Here is a 23321-nt window from a genome sequence, read left to right as displayed (position 1 = left end):
TTATCACTGCAGGTTTGAGACAGCCGTGAGGCCACCTAACGAACTCAGGGCGCATTTTAAGACTGTGGGGGCAGATGTTCAGTAACAAGCCTTAGAGAGAGATAAAGTGGAGAAGTTGCCCAAATCAGTCAATACATTTCTATAATGTATCTAGCATAGTTAGTGACAATTAGTAGCTGATTGGTTACTTTAGGCAATTTCTCCAAAGCTTGATACATCTCCCCCTATGAATTAATGCCTCTCAGTTTTGCTAACTGCTTGTAATGGAGAATTGTTGACAATGGCCATCAATGAGCCCAGATGATGGATGGAGCATAGAAAATATGTAGACCATGATAGATTGATTGATGTTCCCCCACTCTATCATAGAGCTTCAATGATACTTATCTCAGAAAAAAAATAATTGTATAATATTTTGTGTATAATATAAATATCTGTAAATTTGCATGTGTTTTCACAATAGCAGCTATAGCACACAAGTATGTCAGTAATTTTATTGGCTCTTTTACCTGTAGCATTGAATAGGAATGTTATTATGTGTACTGCTTTGTCTTATAAATGTCAATCTTACATTGCAGGCACAGCAGCGGTTGCAGTAGCTGGACTTCTCGCAGCTCTACGCCTAACAAAGAATAAATTGTCTGACCACACAGTACTATTCCAAGGAGCAGGGGAGGTAAACTAACTTTTTGATAACGTTATAAAAGACTTTATAATTTTTAATTGTGAATGGCAGATACTTTTCCGCAGACTAATGGCCACATCTGCTACTTGGGCATCATCCTTGACTCCTCCCTCTCAGTCGCGACCCACATCCAGTCTTTCTCATAATCTTGGCAATAGCTCTAGAATCAGACCCTTTTTCACCATGAATGCCTCCAAAACTTTCATCTATTCACTTGTCATCTCTTAATGGACCACTGCAACCTCCTCCTATCTAGCCTTCTTCTGAATTACTTCTTACCACTTCAGTCCATACTTACAGTAGGTGCATCAACTTTCATTCAAACTGCATTACTGGCAGTTTGAATCCACTACAGTTTTAACTCCTGACCCTCACATATTGTATCACTCTACTCCCTTAATTGCTTCACTCGCTCCTCCACAATTCCTCCCACCTTCTCCACTCATCACCAGGATTTAAATGTAATTTTAGTCTTAGTCGCTTACTTCAAATTGTAGTTTATTTAAAGTCACATTTTAGTCTCTTTTTTTTTTGCTTTGTTTTAGTCAAGATTCAGTCAGTGGACGTCAGTTTTTATTTTAGTCTAAGTTTAGTCAATGTTTTGTCAATACGTTTGCAAACAGTTTGATGATACTGTAATGGATTTTGCTGAAGTACATGTATTTAATGATACTCTAATGGATTTTGCTGAAGAAGATGTATCATGAGAAGTTTGCACAATTGTAACTATGGGGCAGATTTGATGATACTGTAATGGATTTTGCTGAAGAACATGTATTTAATGATACTGTAATGGATTTTGCTGAAGAAGATGTATCATGAGAAATTTGCACACTTATAACCATGGGGCATATTTAGCCTGGAGACAGCATAAGGAAGTGATAAACCAGTGATAAGTGCAAGGTGATAAACGCACCAGCCAATCAGCTCCTAACTGTTCATTTACATATTGGAGCTGATTGGCTGGTGTGTTTATAACCTTGCACTTATCACTGGTTTATCACTACCTTAAGCCTTCTCTAGATTAATACATCTGCCCCTATGTGTTTTGTAATCTAGGCTCAGTAGACTGAGAATGTGTTACATACTGAGTCTGACTTACCATAGTACTCCCATGCATATCATATACAAATTTATGCCTTAAGTTTGTTAGAGCAAACACGTGCAAAATACAATCATATTTTCTTCACAGCAGGTCATATTTATTTTCTGCAAATATGTAGAACACATAATTGTTCTTTAAAAATGTTAAACCCTACTTCAAGTGTTAATTTTGACAAGGATTTTAAATTTAGGTTTAGGGGCCGATTTATCACTATCCGCATCTAAGGATGCTGACGTGATGTAATAAAATCGACCCAATCCGCAGTGCGATAATTGATTACATTACATAAATGTATCAAAATTATCACATGCAGGGCCAGAGCCTGGGAAAAAGCTCTGTCCCTGCAATGCCACTGTGCAGCCTTATCGAGGTATTTTTCATAAACGATAACCAGAATATGTGCTGTGCATGCGCCGCAATCCCCCCTCCCCCCCCCCCCCCAAGACGATTCACGCGCACCCTCCCACCACCACCACTGATCAGGATCGCCTACCCAGAGATCTTTGATCGGTGCCCCTGGAGGGCTGGCAGTGGAGCGGACACTTTTCAGCTTCACTTTACTGCCCGGGGGTCACAGGAGCGGCAGGGAGCCCCAATGATCGGCAGCCCTCACCAGAGCACCGATCACTGGTCCCTGGGTAGGTAAGTATGATTTTTTTTATTTTTTACATTTTTTTTGTCTCTGTGATCAGCTTGCGTGTCCATCGGACATAGCTGATCACACTGCCGGGTCCCTGTACAGTTTTCTCTGCCTACGGGCAAAGAATGCTGTGCAGGAGGCAGGATATCGCAGTGAGCCCTCTGATAATGCTGTCTCGGGACAGCGTTATTATCACAGGGCTCACTGCGGCATTGTTTTACATATTAGTTTTTATTTTTTATTTTGTCAGATCGCATTTCCCCTTATAAGTATGGAATGCGATCTTGTTACTAAAAAAAAAAGTTAATTAAAGGGTTTGGATCAGTTTTTCACGAAAATTGATCCAAAAGCCCTTTAATACTTTCAGGTGATACTAAAATAATGTGAAATGGGTGTGAAAACACACTTTTTCACATAATTTTAGGGGGGAAAAAGTTAGTAAATCTGCCCCTTAGCCTTAGTTGCTTTTTTTGCTTTGTTTTAGTCAAGATTTAGTCAGTGGATATCAGTATTGATTTTAGTCTAATTTTAGTAATAAAACTGTTGCCAACAATTACTTTTAGTAAAAATGTTTGTCAACAACATTCAGAGGTGTAGCTAGGTGCCATGGTGCCCGGAGCAAGGGTATCTTTTGTCGCCCCCTCCCCTGTAATGAATTGGGGGCCTAACCAACATGTGGTGGTATGTTTCATGTAACAGAAAGAATATTTAAAAATCCTAAATTGGTGACAGGGCCAGTCAGGAGCTTGCTGGGCAAGGTGCCATTTGACCCCTCACCCCCACCCCCGGGCCACTGCAATTTAAGTGTTCCAGAGCCATTATTCCATTGCATTTTCTGTGAAAAGCTGCGCCACTTGCTTGAGTCTGCCCCCCAGGCTGAAAGTTGCCAGCCAGCCCCTGGGTCCAGTTCTAGACCTTGTGGAGCTCAGGGCAAAAGTTTCCTTTGGGTTCCCCCAATGTTTAAAATAGAGTCAGTGCGTGACGAAGACTTGCAACAACAATATAGGGGCATGGCTTCATTGGGAAAGTGCGTGGCCACATGGCTTCATTGGGAAAGTGCGGTGGTATTACTTGTTCTCTCAGCAATATCTCAGTATAGCAATAACAGTTTAAAATAGTGAAGAAGAAAAAAAAAGAGATATTTTTACAGGTTGAGTATCCCATATCCAAATATTCCGAAATACGGACTTTTTTGAGTGAGACTGAGATAGTGAAACCTTTGTTTTCTGATGGCTCAACGTACACAAACTTTGTTTAATACACAAAGTTATTAAAATTATTACCGTATTTTTCGGACCATAAGACGCACTTTTTCTCCCCAAAAATGTGGGGGAAAAAGTATGTGCGTCTTATGGAGCGAATAAGAGCAGATGCAGATGGAGTTCGCGTGTAGCGGCGGGTCCTGGATGCTGCTGCTGCTGCTGAGCCGTCATCAGCAGAGCGCGGCGCATCTCAGAGCCCAGCAGCAGAGCCCGGCATCTACCCCACACCTCCTCCCTCCTCAGGAGTTTCCCTGCAGGCAGCGTTAGCTGAGTGCCTGGACATGGGGGAACCGGCGGGTCCTGGATGCTGCTGCTGCTGCTGCGCCGTCATCAGCAGAGCGCGACGCATCTCAGAGCCCAGCAGCAGAGCCCGGCATCTACCCCACACCTCCTTGGTCCTCAGGAGTGCACCCGGGGCAAGCGTTAGCTGAGAGCCTGGACGCGGGGAACCACTGGTACTGTCTACAATATATGTGTGTGTGTGTGTGTGTGTGTGTGTGTGTGTCTGTGTATGCTGGCTCTGATGTGTGTGTGTGTGTGTCTGTGTGTCTGTGTATGTGTATGCTGGCTCTGATGTGTGTGTGTGTGTGTGTGTGTGTGTGTGTGTGTGTGTGTGTGTGTGTGTATGTCTGTGTGTATGCTGGCTCTTTTTTTTCCAGTTTACTTACTCTAAAAACTAGGTGCGTCTTATGGTCCGAAAAATACGGTATATTAAATGACCTTCAGGCTGTGTGTGTATAAGGTGTATATGAATCATAAATGAATTGTGGGAATGTAGACACACTTTGTTTAATACAGAAAGTTATAAAAAATATTGTCTAAAATGACCTTCAGGCTGTGTGTGTATAAGGAGTATATGAAACATAAATACATTCTGTGCTTAGATTTAGGTCCCATTGCCATGATATCTCATTATGGTATGCAATTATTCCAAAATACGGAAAAATCCCATATCCAAAATACTTCTGGTCCCAAGCATTTTGGATAAGGGATACTCAACCTGTATATGGAAGTTATATGGAAGTTAACCCTTGCCGTCCTGGTTGCATATTGCCATTGCAGATTTTTTTTTTTTTTAAGGCAACAGCTAAGGAGGTAGTTAATATATAAATTTACTGTAGTGGCTAGGTATGAACACCTATAGAAATATGCCAATACTTTTAATTATTTGTTTTCTTTTTTTTTCTATTAATCTAAACAATTATAGCACTCAAGGAAGGCTGACAATACAGTTTACGTCCTTCAGAAAGAAAAGAAAACTTTTTCTTATTATAGCTCAAATGAAAAGTGGTTAAAGGTAGGCGCTATCTATGCCACACCCCCTGTGTAGACCACGCCACAACAGCACCAGTCATACAACCGCACGGCTTATGACATCCCTTGCAGGGGCACACAATAGGCCATTCCTAAATTTCAGCTCCAGTCCCATGTGGACATTAATCTGATACTGCATGTGGTAGCATGGCTACACCACGCACACACCTGAAGAGCCTGTGCACACTTGTGATCATAGTATTAATTGTTATTTTATGTACTGATGTATAATGTTGTTGTTTCATTTCTGTAGTACACCTTGTGGTGCCATATAAATGCAAAATCTTAATAATAATTATTTAACATGTTGCTGTATATAAAATGAAATACCTGTGTGCAGTGCACATGGGCCCCTGGTTCCAGGGGGGGCCACACACTGCACACCTCTCACCCATATAATTCTACTTACTGCTCCATTGGCCCAATGCTGGCTGAAGAGCTGCGAAATCACCGGGTGTATCCTGGTGATTTACACATGCACAGTAGAGATGTCCCCAGGAATAAGGAGCTGGCACCATGTTCCCGGAGATCTGCAAATGCACAGTAGAACAAAACCAAGGTCTACTGTGCCGCCGGAGAGGACCCGCATGGAGCTTGCACATGGGCCCCCTCCTCTCTTAAACCGCCCCTGTGTCATAGCTCTAAACAAAGTTCACCCTTTCTATTCCTTTATCTCTTTCCAATAATCTTACTCCATAAAATGAATTGTGTTGCCCTGGTGTGCCTACCCTATGCTACACTAGGAACGCCTTTGCTCTGCCCGGGTCCTCCCCTCTGTACACATTCCTGTTCCTTTACAAATATGCCCATCCTGTCCGCCAAGCATACGTGCCCTAGTGGAAATGTCTGTGTATTTGTGAAGAGCGAGGTGCTCCAAGGGCCGGATTAAGGGCCACATGGGCTTATCAATGTTTTATTTAGAAAAATCGGAGGATGAGTGACTTGCCAGTGCCATGTGTGACGTACACTCCTAGACTATCAACCCCAATTTCTCCCTAAGTATATACAATTAGAAAAATCTTTTTATGTTGTGAGAAAATTAGAAATACAGTTTTATTACTGATGATTTATGAATTTTATTACTGATGATTTATGGATGCCTGGACATGAATATTGCTGTCATGGCACGTGCAGACTGCACACCTCTCTTCAACTAAAGGCAGTCTGGGATGCCAGCCTTGAATGATGAAATTCCATAGGATGTAAGCTTGTTTCAAGTCACTAAACTGGAGTCTGGGAAGTCTAGAAAGGGGTGTACACTGCCTTAGGTACCCATTATCCCCTATCCAAAATTATTTACATATAACATTTACAGTAGGTTAAGCTTATCTTACACTGTTAGATGTCATATCAGCTTATAGAGCTGATAACTGACACTTCTATGTAAATCAGACTTTTATTTAACGGTCGAATTATATCACAAAGATTACTTGCTGTTTCATTGCTGCATGTATGTATCACGGCATAGCGCAACCTCCCGTAGATATACTTTTCCCATTGAATACTATTATTAGGATGCTTCCGCTCTTGCCGCCGCTTCCCCATTGCATATCTACGAGTAGCGGGAGCACAAGCTCCTGCTACTGCCGCTAACCAGCCTGTGCCACTCTTTGTATGAGCGGGAAGCCACCCACTACTTGTTATGGCTCCCCTCGCTCGATGCCCATTCTGATAAGGGGAGCGCGCATGCTCTAGCGATGGCACGATTTGCCGCGAATATTATTTGCATCGTGGGCAAGGTTGTGTAAGGACACATCTCAATATGGCTATGTGTGTGCATATGTGGCTTTGTTTGTATACGTGGCTTTGTGTGTGCACATGTGGCTGTGTGTGTTGGTTGTGAAAGTAAGGAGGGGGGGCAGCATTGTCTGTTATGCCTCCGGCCATGTGATATAAACTTACGTCCCTGGTACATCCTAGCCACATGATAAGTCTATTGAGGTGGTAAATTGCAACCTGACTTATTTAACTATCCAAAATTATTTTCATATATCATTTAGGTTAAGCTTACCTTACACTGTTAGATGTCATATCAGCTGATGCAGCTGATAACTGACAGTTCTATATAAATAAGACTTTTATACCACAGTTGAATGATATGTCAAAGGTTGTTTATGATTATAACCAATAACATATTGAAGTTATAAATATTTATATGCTATATTTCACTCTATCTATCTATCTATCTATCTATCTATCTATCTATCTATCTATCTATCTATCTATCTATCTATCTTCATGTAATATTTTGTTAAAAATAAGATTACTGTACCTTACACCATGAGATGTCATATTAGCAGATACAGCTGATAACTGACAGTTACTTACAAAGCAGTGACTCACACCAAAGCTAAGTGACATTACAAAGGCTGTTTATGATGTAAGCCAGTCACATGATAAGCCTATTGGGGTGGTAAATTGTAACCTGACGTATTTAACTATCTATCCAAAATTATTTACATATATCATTTAGGTTAAGCTTACCTTACACTGTTAGATGTCATATCAGCTGACACAGCTGATAACTGACAGTATTATATAAAGCAAAGACTTTTATACCATAGTTAAGTGATATCACCTAGGCCAGAGGTTCCCAAACTGTGTGCCGTGGCTCCCAGGGGTGCCTCGGGACACTTGCAGGGGTGCCCTGGGTTGGTGGTCCAGGACCAATTCAAATTATTCATGGTCAATATAATAGGCAAAACCAGTGCTGGTGGCTGCCAGTCATAAAATATGTGGCCAAACAGAAGCAAATCTCATCCCTCACCACACAACTGACCCTAAGGATGACATATAAACGCGATCTAATTAATGTAATATTTCTTTCTAAATTTCTCAATTAGAAATTTTTGGCCTAGGGGTGCCGTGAAAAAAATTCTGATATTCTAGGGCGCCGTGATTCAAAAAAGTTTGGAAACCACTGACCTAGGCTGTTTACATACCTCCCAATTGTCCCGATTTTCGCGGGACGGTCCTGTTTTTTGGGGGGGACTGTTCCACCTGCTGGCCGCAGTGTTCCACGGTGGGGAGGGCAGTTGGGAGGCTCCCGTCACTCGCTGCTCTGCTCTGCCTAGCAGAGCAGTGGTGAATAGACGCTATGCGCACACTGTCTATTCACGGGAGACAGAGGGGCTGGGGGCATGCCAGCAGCTCACAGAGTACTGGGCATGCTACCATAGTGTTGGAAAATGGGGGTGTGGCTTGCGATCGCAGCACTCCCATGAAACTACACCCCCTTTTATATAGGCCACGCCAGGGAGTCCTGCTTCCCCGTCTCCCGATGTTGGGAGGTATGTGTTTATAATTTTAGTCAATCACCTGTTGCGCATACTGAGGTGATAAATGTTATTTCACCATATCTATCTATCTATCTATCTATCTATCTATCTATCTATCTATCTATCTATCTATCTATCTATCTATCTATCTATCTCTCTAACAATCATTATTTTCATATAACATTTAGGTAAAAATACGCTTACCTTACACCATGAGCAGCAGATACAGCTGATAACTGACAGTTACATACCAAGCCGTGACTCATACTAAAGCTGTGACATCACAAAGGCTGTTTATGATGCAAGCCACGTGATAAGCCTACTGAGTTGATAAATCACAACCTGTCTGTCTATGTCTATCTATCTATCTATCTATCTATCTATCTATCTATCTATCTATCTATCTATCTATCTATCTGTCTGTCTGTCTGTCTGTCTGTCTGTCTGTCTGTCTGTCTGTCTATTTATTATTCTCATGGGCGGATATAGGGGTGAGGGCGCCCCTAAGCACAACAGTAACGGCCACCCCCTGCCTGTCTAATTTTTATTATTTTTATTGATATAAGCCCTCATTTGATGATAGCCAATTTAATAGAATAATAAAAAAGCAACTATGAATTTTTATTTGTTATTTTTAATATATATATATATATATATATATATATATATATATATAAATGGACGTATGTGTGTATATATATTCCAGCATAACTCTGGAATGCCTGGAGCAATTTACACAAAACTTAGTACACATATGATTTACAATCTGGAAAAAAATACTGTGGAGGTAAGACACCCCTAGGGGTGGGGGTGACATGTAAAAATCCATAGTTTTCGGGGTCATGGAGATGAATGGTGACACTCCCGATGCTGGTTAAGTCCAAGTTTAGCCGCCATCAGCATGGGGGGGTGAGAAAGACTGAAAAATAAAATGTCCAAAATGACTGACATTACGCTACAATCATCAAACTGACAAGTATATTGCCTAGAGCAGGGGTGGCCAACCAGTCAGTGACAAAGAGCCAAAAAACCTTGTTAGGTACGTTAAAGAGCCGGCATCGAGCCAATGGCGTGCATGCAAAAATGGAATGTGGCCTTGTGCCTGCTAGACCACACCCCTGGTATAAAATACATTGGAAAAGCCAGAACAACATAAAATTTATTTTTTAAAGCCAGATCCATTGAAAAAGCCACTTTCGCAAAAAATAATTGAAAAAGCCAGATTCAAATAATAAACTTCAGCTCCCTCATGTGTCACTCCAGCCAACACCCTCCAGTCACTCCAGCCAGCTCCCCCATGTGTCACTCCTGCTAGCACCCTCCTATGTCACTCCAGCCAGCTCCCCCATGTGTCACTCCAGCCAGCTCTCCCATGTTTCACTCCATCCAACACCCTCCTGTCACTCCAGCCAGCTCTTCCATGTGCCACTCCTGCTAGCACCCTCCTGTGTCACTCCAGCCAGCTCTCCCATGTGTTACTACTGCCAAGACCCTGCTTTGTCAGTCCAGCCAGGTCTCCCATGTGTCACTACTGCCAAGACCCTGCTGTGTCACTCCAGCCAGCTCCCCCATGTGTCACTCCAGCCAACACCCTCCTGTCACTCCAGCCAGCTCTCCCATGTGTCACTCCTGCTAGCACCCTCCTATGTCACTCCAGCTAGCTCCCCCGTGTCACTCCAGCCATCTCTCCCATGTGTCACTACTGCCAAGACCCTGCTGTGTCACTCCAACCAGCTCTTCCATGTGCCACTCCAGCCAGCTCCCCGTATCACTCCAGCCATCTCTCGCATGTGTCACTACTGCCAAGACCCTGCTGTGTCATTCCAGCCAGCTCCCCATGTGTCACTCCTGCTAGCACCCTCCTATGTCACTCCAGCCAGCTCCCCCGTGTCACTCCTGCTAGCACCCTCCTATGTCACTCCAGCCAGCTCTCCGGTGTCACTCCTGCTAGCTCTCCCATGTGTCACTCCAGCCAACACCCTCCTGTCACTCCAGCCAGCTCCCCCATGTGTCACTCCTGCTAGCACCCTCCTATGTCACTCCAGCCAGCTCCCCTGTGTCACTCCAGACAGCTCTCCCATGTGTCACTGCTGCCAAGACCCTGCTGTGTCACTCCAGCCAGCTCTTCCATGTGTCACTCCTGCTAGCACCTTCCTATGTCACTCCATCCAGCTCTCCCATGTGTCACTACTGCCAGGACCCTCCTATGTCACTCCAGACAGCTCTCTCATGTGTCACTCCTGCCAGGACCCTCCTATGTCACTCCAGACAGCTCTCCCATGTGTCACTACTTCCAGCACCCTCATGCGTCACCCCTGCCAGGACCCACTCCTGTGTCACTCCAGCCAGGTCTCCCATGTGTCACTACTGCCAAGACCCTGCTGTGTCACTCCAGCCAGCCCCCTTCATGTGTCACTCCTGCTACCACCCTCCTATGTCACTCCAGCCAGCTCTCCCATGTGTCACTCCTGCTACCACCCTCCTATGTCACTCCAGCCAGCTCTCCCATGTGTCACTCCTGCTACCACCCTCCTATGTCACTCCAGCCATATCTCCCATGTGTCACTACTTCCAGCACCCTCCCACGTCACTCCTGCCAGGACCCTCCTGTGTCTCTCCAGCCAGCTCTGCCATGTGTCACTCTAGCCCACCCCCATGGATCACTACAGCCCCCCCATCAACTCATGCCATTGCAGCAGTCCCTAATGTGTCCTCTGTTTGCTTGTGGGTGTCTCACCTCTAGTATCTGACGCCTTCAGTTTTCAGTCCCTGTAGTGCTGCTGCATGTTTGGCTAGAGTGCAGTGGTTTCTGTATCTGTTGTGGTCACATGATTTAGAGTGTAGGAAGCCACATTTGAATAAAGAAAGAACCACATGCGGCTCAAGAGCCACAGGTTGGCCACCGCTGGCCTAGAGGCCCATTACACAGTGACCCCTGGGGGAACAGCTCCCGCACAGACTTCACACGGCTCTGGTGATGAAACAATGACAGCAGTCGGCAGTGCGTACAGGGCCTGCGGGTGGGGGATTGGGCAGCCCTGCTGCTGCTGCTTCCACACTTACCCATGTCAACAGACTCTCACACAGATCCACCCGGTCCAGGCTCTCCACGTTTAACATCCTCCCTCCGCTCCACTACTTGCTTTCCGCCAACTGATCTGCAGCAGCACGATGCTGCTCCGTCCATGGCTACACAGCGGCAGCGATGATAAATCGCATCAGGGTCGCTGCTCTCTGTGACCAACCCCGGCACATCCGCCGCCGCCATAACTACTACTGTCACTGTACAGGCCACTGACACCGGGGGGCACAGCGGCAATGCTCCTGCGTAACGCAGATCTCTCCCCGCTGATGTACCCGACGCTGGCTGCTGTGTGCTGTGTCCGGCTTTGGGAGGGGGTGATCCCGGGGAGGTTCCCAGCAGCGGGCGTCCCCTCCGTCTCTGGGCTGCTCCCTCCGGGGGCTGCTGGCTGCTGCCTTGCTGGGTGATGGGTGGTCTTAGTTTACCAGGATGTCCTTCAAAATGAAAGTGATATGCACGGAAATACTTGAAATCCCGTAGTGAAGCACGGGTATTCAGCTAGTTATGTATATATATTTACTAAGTAGGACAGCTTGAAGGCCAGTATGTGCGTGCCCTACCCATTTACACCCCATTCAAGATGGCATATGGTACAGTACAGCGGAAATATTTTGCAGTTACTGGTACTTTTTGGGCTGACGGTACCAACACAAGTATCCAAAGGCCACCGCCAAAAAAGTGCCACCCCTAGGTGTGTGCCTCACGTGCCTAATGGGAAATTTGCCACTGATTATTCTGTCATCAAAGTTAAAATAAGGTTACTTTAAACTTTAAAAAGTGAGGGCCAGATTAGGTGCCGCATAGTCTGGGGCAGATAATTATCAAGGGCCTATTGTGAGAAGCGGAAGAAGTGTGACTAGTGTTGTGTGAATGTGGCCAGTGCTATGTGCAGGTGTACACCCCATACACTATCAGCCGTAATGTCTCCGCAAAGCAAATACATTGAATTTGAAAAATCTTATTATTTTGTGAGGAAATTAAATACAATTTCTCTATCGTCCTAGTGGATGCTGGGGTTCCTGAAAGGACCATGGGGAATAGCGGCTCCGCAGGAGACAGGGCACAAAAAGTAAAGCTTTCCGATCAGGTGGTGTGCACTGGCTCCTCCCCCTATGACCCTCCTCCAAGCCTCAGTTAGATTTTTGTGCCCGGCCGAGAAGGGTGCAATCTAGGTGGCTCTCCTAAAGAGCTGCTTAGAGAAAGTTTAGCTTAGGTTTTTTATTTTACAGTGAGTCCTGCTGGCAACAGGATCACTGCAACGAGGGACTTAGGGGAGAAGAAGTGAACTCACCTGCGTGCAGGATGGATTGGCTTCTTGGCTACTGGACATCAGCTCCAGAGGGACGATCACAGGTACAGCCTGGATGGTCACCGGAGCCTCGCCGCCGGCCCCCTTGCAGATGCTGAAACATGAAGAGGTCCAGAATCGGCGGCAGAAGACTCCTCAGTCTTCTAAAGGTAGCGCACAGCACTGCAGCTGTGCGCCATTTTCCTCTCAGCACACTTCACACGGCAGTCACTGAGGGTGCAGGGCGCTGGGAGGGGAGCGCCCTGGGAGGCAAATGAAAACCTATTTGGCTAAAAAATACCTCACATATAGCCTCCGGGGGCTATATGGAGATATTTAACCCCTGCCAGAATACACTAAAGAGCGGGAGACGAGCCCGCCGAAAAAGGGGCGGGGCCTATCTCCTCAGCACACAGCGCCATTTTCCTTACACAGCTCCGCTGGTCAGGACGGCTCCCAGGTCTCTCCCCTGCACTGCACTACAGAAACAGGGTAAAACAAGAGAGGGGGGGCAAAATAGTGGCAAAAATTATATTATAAAAGCAGCTATACAGGGAGCACTTATTATAAGGCTATCCCTGTCATATATAGCGCTTTTGGTGTGTGCTGGCAAACTCTCCCTCTGTCTCCCCAAAGGGCTAGTGGGGTCCTGTCTTCGTTAAGAGCATTCCCTGTGTGTCTGCTGTGTGTCGGTACGTGTGTGTCGACATGTATGAGGACGATATTGGTGTGGAGGCGGAGCAATTGCCAAATATGGGGATGTCACCTCCTAGGGGGTCGACACCAGAATGGATGCCTTTATTTATGGAATTACGGGATAGTGTCAACACGCTAAAGCAGTCGTTTGACGACATGAGACGGCCGGACAATCAGTTAGTGCCTGTCCAGGCGCCTCAAACACCGTCAGGGGCTGTAAAACGCCCTTTGCCTCAGTCGGTCGACACAGACCCAGACACAGGCACTGATTCCAGTGGCGATGGTGACGAATCAACCGTATTTTCCAGTAGGGCCACACGTTATATGATTTTGGCAATGAAGGAGGCGTTACATTTAGCTGATACTACAGGTACCACTAAACAGGGTATTATGTGGGGTGTGAAAAAACTACCTATAGTTTTTCCTGAATCAGAAGAACTAAATGATGTATGTGATGAAGCGTGGGTTGCCCCCGATAAAAAGATGCTAATTTCAAAGAAGTTATTGGCTTTATACCCTTTCCCGCCAGAGGTTAGGGCGCGCTGGGAAACACCTCCTAGGGTGGACAAGGCGCTCACACGCTTATCTAAACAAGTGGCGTTACCCTCTCCTGAGACGGCCGCACTTAAAGATCCAGCAGATAGGAGGATGGAAAATATCCAAAAAAGTATATACACACATACAGGTGTTATACTACGACCAGCTATAGCGACAGCCTGGATGTGCAGTGCTGGAGTAGCTTGGTCAGAGTCCCTGATTGAAAATATTGATACCCTGGATAGGGACAATGTTTTACTGTCTTTAGAGCAAATAAAGGATGCATTTCTTTATATGCGTGATGCACAGAGGGATATCTGCACACTGGCATCACGGGTAAGTGCTATGTCCATTTCGGCCAGAAGAAGTTTATGGACGCGACAGTGGTCAGGCGATGCGGACTCAAAACGGCATATGGAAGTTTTGCCGTATAAAGGGGAGGAGTTATTTGGAGTCGGTCTATCAGATTTGGTGGCCACGGCTACAGCCGGGAAATCCACCTTTTTACCTCAAGCTACTCCCCAACAGAAAAAGACACCGACTTTTCAACCGCAGCCCTTTCGTTCCTTTAAAAACAAGAGAGCAAAGGGATATTCATATCTGCCACGAGGCAGAGGAAGGGGGAAGAGACACCAACAGGCAGCTCCTTCCCAGGAACAGAAGCCCTCCCCCGCTTCTACAAAAGCCTCAGCATGACGCTGGGGCTTCTCAAGCGGACTCGGGGGCGGTGGGCGGTCGTCTCAAGAATTTCAGCGCGCAGTGGGCTCACTCGCAGGTAGATCCCTGGATCCTGCAGATAATATCTCAGGGGTACAGGTTGGAACTAGAGACAGATCCGCCTCGCCGTTTCCTGAAGTCTGCTTTACCAACGTCCCCCTCCGAAAGGGAGACGGTTTTGGAAGCCATTCACAAGCTGTACTCTCAGCAGGTGATAGTCAAGGTACCTCTTCTACAACAGGGAAAGGGGTATTATTCCACTCTATTTGTGGTACCGAAGCCGGACGGCTCGGTAAGACCTATTCTAAATCTGAAGTCCTTGAACCTGTACATAAAGAAGTTCAAGTTCAAAATGGAGTCACTCAGAGCGGTGATAGCGAACCTGGAAGAAGGGGACTTTATGGTGTCCTTGGACATCAAGGATGCGTACCTCCACGTTCCAATTTACCCCTCACACCAGGGGTACCTCAGGTTCGTTGTACAAAACTGTCACTATCAGTTTCAGACGCTGCCGTTCGGATTGTCCACGGCACCTCGGGTCTTTACAAAGGTAATGGCCGAGATGATGATTCTTCTTCGAAGAAAAGGCGTATTAATTATCCCATACTTGGACGATCTCCTAATAAGGGCAAGGTCCAGAGAACAGCTAGAGATGGGATTAGCACTGTCTCAAGAAGTGCTAAAACAGCACGGCTGGATTCTGAATATTCCAAAATCCCAGTTAATGCCGACAACTCGTCTGCTGTTCCTAGGGATGATTCTGGACACGGTTCAGAAAAAGGTTTTTCTCCCGGAGGAAAAAGCCAAGGAGTTATCCGAGCTTGTCAGGAACCTCCTAAAACCAGGAAAGGTGTCTGTACATCAATGCACAAGAGTCCTGGGAAAAATGGTGGCTTCTTATGAAGCAATTCCATTCGGCAGATTCCATGCACGAATTTTCCAGAGGGATCTGTTGGACAAATGGTCAGGGTCGCATCTTCAGATGCACCAGCGGATAACCCTGTCTCCAAGGACAAGGGTATCTCTTCTGTGGTGGTTGCAGAGTGCTCATCTATTGGAGGGCCGCAGATTCGGCATACAGGATTGGATCCTGGTGACCACGGACGCCAGCCTGAGAGGCTGGGGAGCAGTCACACAAGGAAGAAACTTCCAGGGAGTGTGGACGAGCCTGGAAACGTCTCTTCACATAAACATTCTGGAACTAAGAGCAATCTACAATGCTCTAAGCCAGGCAGAACCTCTGCTTCAAGGAAAACCGGTGTTGATCCAGTCGGACAACATCACGGCAGTCGCCCATGTAAACAGACAGGGCGGCACAAGAAGCAGGAGTGCAATGGCAGAAGCTGCAAGGATTCTTCGCTGGGCAGAGAATCATGTGATAGCACTGTCAGCAGTGTTCATCCCGGGAGTGGACAACTGGGAAGCAGACTTCCTCAGCAGACACGACCTTCACCCGGGAGAGTGGGGACTTCATCCGGAAGTCTTCCACATGCTGGTAACCCGTTGGGAAAGACCAATGGTGGACATGATGGCGTCTCGCCTCAACAAAAAACTGGACAGGTATTGCGCCAGGTCAAGAGATCCGCAGGCAATAGCTGTGGACGCGCTGGTAACGCCTTGGGTGTACCAGTCGGTGTATGTGTTTCCTCCTCTGCCTCTCATACCAAAAGTATTGAGAATTATACGGCAAAGAGGCGTAAGAACGATACTAGTGGTTCCGGATTGGCCAAGAAGGACTTGGTACCCGGAACTTCAAGAGATGATCACGGAAGATCCGTGGCCTCTACCTCTAAGGAGGGACTTGCTTCAGCAGGGTCCCTGTCTGTTTCAAGACTTACCGCGGCTGCGTTTGACGGCATGGCGGTTGAACGCCGGATCCTAAAGGAAAAAGGCATGCCGGAAGAAGTCATTCCTACTTTGATTAAAGCAAGGAAGGAAGTAACCGTGCAACACTATCACCGCATTTGGCGAAGATATGTTGCGTGGTGCGAGGATCGGAGTGCTCCGACGGAGGAATTTCAACTGGGTCGATTCCTACATTTCCTGCAATCAGGATTGTCTATGGGTCTCAAATTGGGATCTATTAAGGTTCAAATTTCGGCCCTGTCGATTTTCTTTCAAAAAGAATTGGCTTCAGTTCCTGAAGTCCAGACTTTTGTTAAGGGAGTGCTGCATATACAGCCTCCTGTGGTGCCTCCAGTGGCACCGTGGGATCTCAATGTGGTTTTGGAATTTCTAAAATCTCATTGGTTTGAACCACTAAAAAAGGTGGATTTAAAATATCTCACATGGAAAGTGACCATGTTACTAGCCCTGGCTTCGGCCAGGAGAGTGTCAGAACTGGCAGCTTTATCTTACAAAAGCCCATATCTGATTTTCCATTCGGACAGGGCAGAACTGCGGACTCGTCCGCATTTTCTCCCTAAGGTGGTGTCAGCATTTCATCTGAACCAGCCTATTGTAGTGCCTGCGGCTACAAGTGACTTGGAGGACTCCAAGTTACTGGACGTTGTCAGAGCATTAAAAATATATATTGCAAGGACAGCTGGAGTCAGAAAATCTGACTCGTTGTTTATATTGTATGCACCCAACAAGATGGGTGCTCCTGCGTCTAAGCAGACGATTGCTCGTTGGATCTGTAGCACAATCCAACTTGCACATTCTGTGGCAGGCCTGCCACAGCCTAAATCTGTAAAGGCCCACTCCACAAGGAAGGTGGGCTCATCTTGGGCGGCTGCCCGAGGGGTCTCGGCATTACAACTTTGCCGAGCAGCTACGTGGTCAGGGGAGAACACGTTTGTAAAATTTTACAAATTTGATACTCTGGCTAAGGAGGACCTGGAGTTCTCTCATTCGGTGCTGCAGAGTCATCCGCACTCTCCCGCCCGTTTGGGAGCTTTGGTATAATCCCCATGGTCCTTTCAGGAACCCCAGCATCCACTAGGACGATAGAGAAAATAAGAATTTACTTACCGATAATTCTATTTCTCGGAGTCCGTAGTGGATGCTGGGCGCCCATCCCAAGTGCGGATTATCTGCAATAATTGTACATAGTTATTGTTAACTAATTCGGGTTATTGTTTAGGAAGCCATCTTTCAGAGGCTCCTCTGTTATCATACTGTTAACTGGGTTTGATCACAAGTTGTACGGTGTGATTGGTGTGGCTGGTATGAGTCTTACCCGGGATTCAAAATTCCTCCCTTATTGTGTACGCTCGTCCGGGCACAGTACCTAACTGAGGCTTGGAGGAGGGTCATAGGGGGAGGAGCCAGTGCACACCACCTGATCGGAAAGCTTTACTTTTTGTGCCCTGTCTCCTGCGGAGCCGCTATTCCCCATGGTCCTTTCAGGAACCCCAGCATCCACTACGGACTCCGAGAAATAGAATTATCGGTAAGTAAATTCTTATTTTTAATGATGTCCTGATAGAGACTGTTACTTTTCTCTCTTCTAATAAAAGCAGTTTGATATGACAGCCTTAAGTGATGCAATTCCGCTGAATGTGAGTCACAAAACTGGAGGTGCGAACACCTTGTCCTGGAGACACATCATTTAAACTCAACATGTCCCTGATATGCCCACTAGGGATCAGTACGAGATCTCGCCAGATGGGATCCTGGCGGTCGGAATACCAACACCGGGATCCCGACCGGCACAATCCCGACAGGGGGGCGAGCGCATCACAGCCCCATGTGGGCTCGCTGCGCTCGCCACGCTGCGGGCACGGTGCCTCGCTATGCTCGGCACACTAATTTATTCTCCCTCTATGGGTGTCGTGGACACCCACAGAGGGAGAATATGTCGGGATTGTGCCGGTCAGGATCCCGTCCGGCGGGATCTTGACCGCATCCCGCCCACTAAATCCCTTTACACACCTTCAGACCCCATACAGTATGTGCCTTTTAAATGCCTAGCAGGCTCTTAGAACTACCCTCAAAATAATTAATGTGATAGCTTATGTTACAGAAATACTTGTTTTTGAAAATATTAAGAAAGAACCCTCTGTGTTGTTTGTTAGGATATTTTATATACTGTAAAATATATACTAGGGTGGCCAATCCTGAGCCTTTTTTTCAATCCTGGGTATCGGGATTGAAAAAGGTCAATCCTGGGATTCCCGGGATTGGGTTGAAGACCTGCCCACCCCAGCCCAGCCCACACAAATACTCACTATCGTGGGTGGGAGCCGGGCTCGTGGGCTGCTGGCGGTGAGGTGTGGTCCTGACAGCTGGGTGGAAGGGCTTGCGGCTGGCGAGGTGCAGTCGGGGCAGCTGGCGTCAGACTGCGCAGCATGACCTCTGACATTGGTGGTCATTCCGAGTTGTTCGCTCGCTAGCTGCTTTTAGCAGCATTGCAAACGCTAGGCCGACGCCCTCTGGGAGTGTATCTTAGCTTAGCAGGATTGCGAACGAAAGATTAGCAGAACTGCTACTAAAAATTTTCAAGCAGTTTCTGAGTAGCTCCAGACCTACTCCTAGATTGCGATTACCTCAGTCCATTTAGTTCCTGGTTTGACGTCACAAACACGCCCTGCGTTCGGTCAGCCACTCCCCCGTTTCTCCAGATACTCCTGCGTTTTTGCCTGACACGCCTGTGTTTTTTAGCACACTCCCGGAAAACGCTCAGTTACCACCCAGAAACGCCCCTTTCCTGTCAATCACTCACCGATCAACAGTGCAACTGAAAAGCGCCGCACGAACAACAGCAAAACTGCTAAGTTTTTTGTTAAATAACTAAGCGCATGCGCGCTGCGTACCATGCGCATTTAGCAACAAATCGCAGCATAGCGAAAATCGGCAACAAGCGAACAACTCGGAATGAATACCATCATGTCATGCTGTGCATTACGCACTGCTGGAGGCAGGGGGAAGCTGGAAGGAGGGAGCCGGGTATCGTCTGAGCCTCCTGAGGACGCTCAATGCTGCCCGGCATTGAAAAAACAACGGGGAAGGTAAATCCCGCAATCCCCGGGATTGAATCTTCCAATCCCAGGATTGAATCTCGGCCATTTTTGGGCCTAAATCCCGGGAAACCGCCGATCCCGATCCTGGGATTGGCCTTCCAAATATATACAGTATGGTGCATTTTCCAAAGTAATTAACTAAAAGAACAACAGATGGCAGCTATGACCAACAGCGAGATTCATTTCAGACTTGCTTGTTAAGTGTGTATTAAGCAGTGTCGGACTGGGGCATGAAGGGCCCACCAGGGAATGCTGTTGTAGGGGCCCATGATTAAGGGTGTGACCAGGCTTCACTGGGGCATGGCCAGCAACCACAGAGGTTTGGTTTACCATTACAGAGTACATGTTCTGTGCCCCTTGGTAATTATATAATAATCCATATTCTTGTGAAGTATAATGTAACATATGTATAATGCATAATTCAAGTGCACTAGGATAGAGTCTGGAACCTGATCCCTAGAGGAGGAGGAGGGCCCACAGGCAGTGGGGCCCACCGGGGGGTTTCCCGTGTTCCCCAGAGCCAGTCCAACCCTGGTATTCAGTAAGAACATATGCAGTAGCAAAACTACCCAGGAACGACCAGTGGAAGAGGGCAAGAGGTAGGTGCACTTTCCATGCACTGTACACAGGAAGACGCTGTGCTTAGGAGCCATGTATGGAACCGCAATGGCTGCATGCTGCCTCCTTAAGGGAACAGACAGTGTGATGTCAATCATGCAGGTGAATGGGAATGATCCTGCTGTTAAACCCAGCAAGCTACAGTATGAGGGGAGCAAAAATAACGCAGTCACCTATTTTTGCCTGGATGTTCCGGCCTCAGTATCGCCCCGGTTTGAACAGCTGGGGGCGGACCATGTGGCTAGTCACCATCAATCTTATGTGCCTATCTCCAGAGCCGGCCCTAATCAATATGATGCCCTAGGCAAGATTTTGGCGGGTGCCCCCTAGCACCACCGCTAGTTCCGCCTCTGACCCTGCACCCCTTTCCCAGCACCATCACCCCTCAACCATAGCAGTCCTTTTTTAGTTTCCTACCCCTTGTAATTTAAATAAGAACAGTGTGGACATTCGGCGCACAGCCCAAAAAGGTATGTGTTTTTGCTGGCAAGTGGCATGGCCACACAAAAGTACCCCCAATTCAACTTATCTCTCACAGTAGTGCAACTTTATTCACAATTTATAATGTGATAGTGTCCCTTATTCACATTACATCACACAGTAGTACCACTTTACCTTATATACGTTACTCCTCATAGTAGTGCCCCCCATTCACATAACATCATACTGAATTGCTCCTTATTCACATTACACCACACCATATTGCTCCTTATTCTTATTACACCACACCATATTGCTCCTTATTCACATTACCCCACACCATATTGCTCTTTATTCACATTAGACCACACCATATTGCTCCTTATTCACATTACACCACACCATATTGCTCTTTATTCACATTAGACCACACCATATTGCTCCTTATTCACATTACACCACACCATATTGCTCTTTATTCACATTAGACCACACCATATTGCTCCTTATTCACATTACCCCACACCATATTGCTCTTTATTCACATTAGACCACACCATATTGCTCCTTGTTCACATTACCCCACACCATATTGCTCTTTATTCACATTAGACCACACCATATTGCTCCTTATTCACATTACACCACACCATATTGCTCTTTATTCACATTACACCACACCATATTTCTCTTTATTCACATTAGACCACACAGTAGTGTCCTTTCTATACGTTACGCCACACAGTAGAGCACCTTATACACATGATGCCACACATTGGTAATGCATTTATACACATAATACCACACAGTAATGCCCCTTGCACATATGACACACATTATTAATGTCCTTATAAACATAATGCACCTTACACATTATGCCAACCCTTATTAATGCCCTTATACACATAATTTCCCTTACACATATGCCGCACATTGTTAATGCCCTTATACACATAATGACACACATAATGTCCCTTACACATATGCCACACATTATTTGTGCCCTTATACACATAATGACACACATAGTGCCCCTTACACATATGTTACACATTATTAATGCCCTTATACACATAATGGCACATATAGTTCCTGGCGTGAGTCAACTTGCAGCTCTACTAATGTTGGGTGCCTATTTTTTATGAAAATGCATCTTATTTGCATTGCTATGTGGCTAGGATGCACAAGCAAATTCTGCTGATTAAAATGATATGCAGCATGCCTATATACTGTGTGCGACTGTGGCTGTATCTGCATACGAAATGCTACACACAGAATATAGGCATGCCACATATCATTTTAATCAGCAGAAGCTGCTTGTGCCCCTAGGCATACCAGATGCCCTAGGCAATTGCCTAGTTTGCCTATGCCTAGGGCCGGCTCTGCCTATCTCTATGTGTAGGCCTGATGCTGTAGTTCCATTCACCTCATTGTTAACTTCCTTGGTTACAATTTAGAAATTATAATTATTTGATTTATTCTAATGTTTAAAGAAAACTATTAACTTCTGTGAAAGATTCATGATTATTTTTCTGATGTTAAGGCTGCCATGGGAATTGCTGAGCTAATAGTTATGGCAATGGAGAAGGAAGGGACTCCCAAAGATGTTGCACTTAAGAAGATCTGGATGGTGGATTCTAAGGGTCTGATTGTGAAGGTAAAATTACCAGATTTATTATTCTATGATTTAACATTTTACACCCCTAAATTTTCAAGCTGGAATTCCCAACAATGTGGCATTTATAATTTTTGAGAAAGCAATCATACAGTAAATGAAACTCAATTTTTTTTCTTCCAATGGATGTTTCCATTTGACAAGTGACTGAATAAATAACATTAGATACTTCTGATATATATGGGCCTAATTCAAATCTGATCGCAGCAGCAAATTTGTTAGCTAATGGGCAAAACCATGTGCGCTGCAGGTGGGGCAGATAAAACATGTGCAGAGAGAGTTAGATTTTGGTGGGGTGTGTTCAAACTGAAATCTAAATTGCAGTGTAAAAATAAAGCAGCCAGTATTTACCCTGCACAGAAACAATATAACCCACCCAAATCTAACTCTCTCTGCACATGTTATATCTGCCCCCCCCCCCCCTGCAGTGCACATGGTTTTGCCCATTAGCTGACAAATTTGCTGCTGTGATCAGATCTGAATTAGGCCCTATGTTTCATGATTTAAAAGTTCTCATTTTGTGAATTATTGTTCTGTTTGCAACTTAAGACACATAAAATGAAAATAAGATCAATGTCAGAGAATAAACCTACAGTACACTGGTTTGAAATAAGGAGTTTTATTTTATCTAAAGCACTGTGACACTTCCAGCAATGTAATTAGTGGTTTCCTCTGGTTCTACTTCAATGTCTGTCTGAAAATACACCACCTATATATGTCATTTCACGTGTACTGCTGCTGCAGTCTGTGTTTAGTTGGTTTCTTAAAACCGCAAACATTTTGGTTTTCTTTAGGGTCAGCTCTTGCATCATGCATTGCTGTGATAAAGCTGTTATGTATATAGCTAATCTATACATATAATAAAACTGTAAGGGCTGTACATAGCAATTTTTGTTGAGAAATATACTTCTAGGGACTGTTTATAGAAAAATTCTGAATTTTTGTCTGTCTGTCTCTTCATTCCGGCATGACACAAAAAATACTGGATGAATTTGTATTACGTTTTCACAACTTTATAGCTTTATGACCTAGAAAGAAAT

At 45.6% G+C, this 23321-nt stretch overlaps 1 protein-coding gene across 2 annotated transcripts in view; it reads left to right on the top strand.

The window, feature by feature from the left end:
• ME1 (malic enzyme 1) overlaps positions 1-23321 on the top strand; it is a 672171-nt gene that overhangs the window by 564901 nt on the left and 83949 nt on the right. The window contains exons 8-10 of one of the 2 annotated variants that reach the window (XM_063916902.1): positions 579-676; positions 4900-4989; positions 22150-22263. In XM_063916902.1, the coding sequence (XP_063772972.1) occupies positions 579-676; positions 4900-4989; positions 22150-22263 (302 nt within the window). The remainder of the gene's footprint in view (positions 1-578; positions 677-4899; positions 4990-22149; positions 22264-23321) is intronic. The other variant, XM_063916903.1, reaches the window with a different exon arrangement.

The sequence above is a fragment of the Pseudophryne corroboree genome, chromosome 4 (genome assembly GCF_028390025.1).
Source record: "Pseudophryne corroboree isolate aPseCor3 chromosome 4, aPseCor3.hap2, whole genome shotgun sequence".
NCBI classification, from domain to species: domain Eukaryota; kingdom Metazoa; phylum Chordata; class Amphibia; order Anura; family Myobatrachidae; genus Pseudophryne; species Pseudophryne corroboree.
The sequence above is the reverse complement of the archived record's forward strand: the minus strand, read 5'-3'. Positions and strand labels throughout refer to the sequence as shown.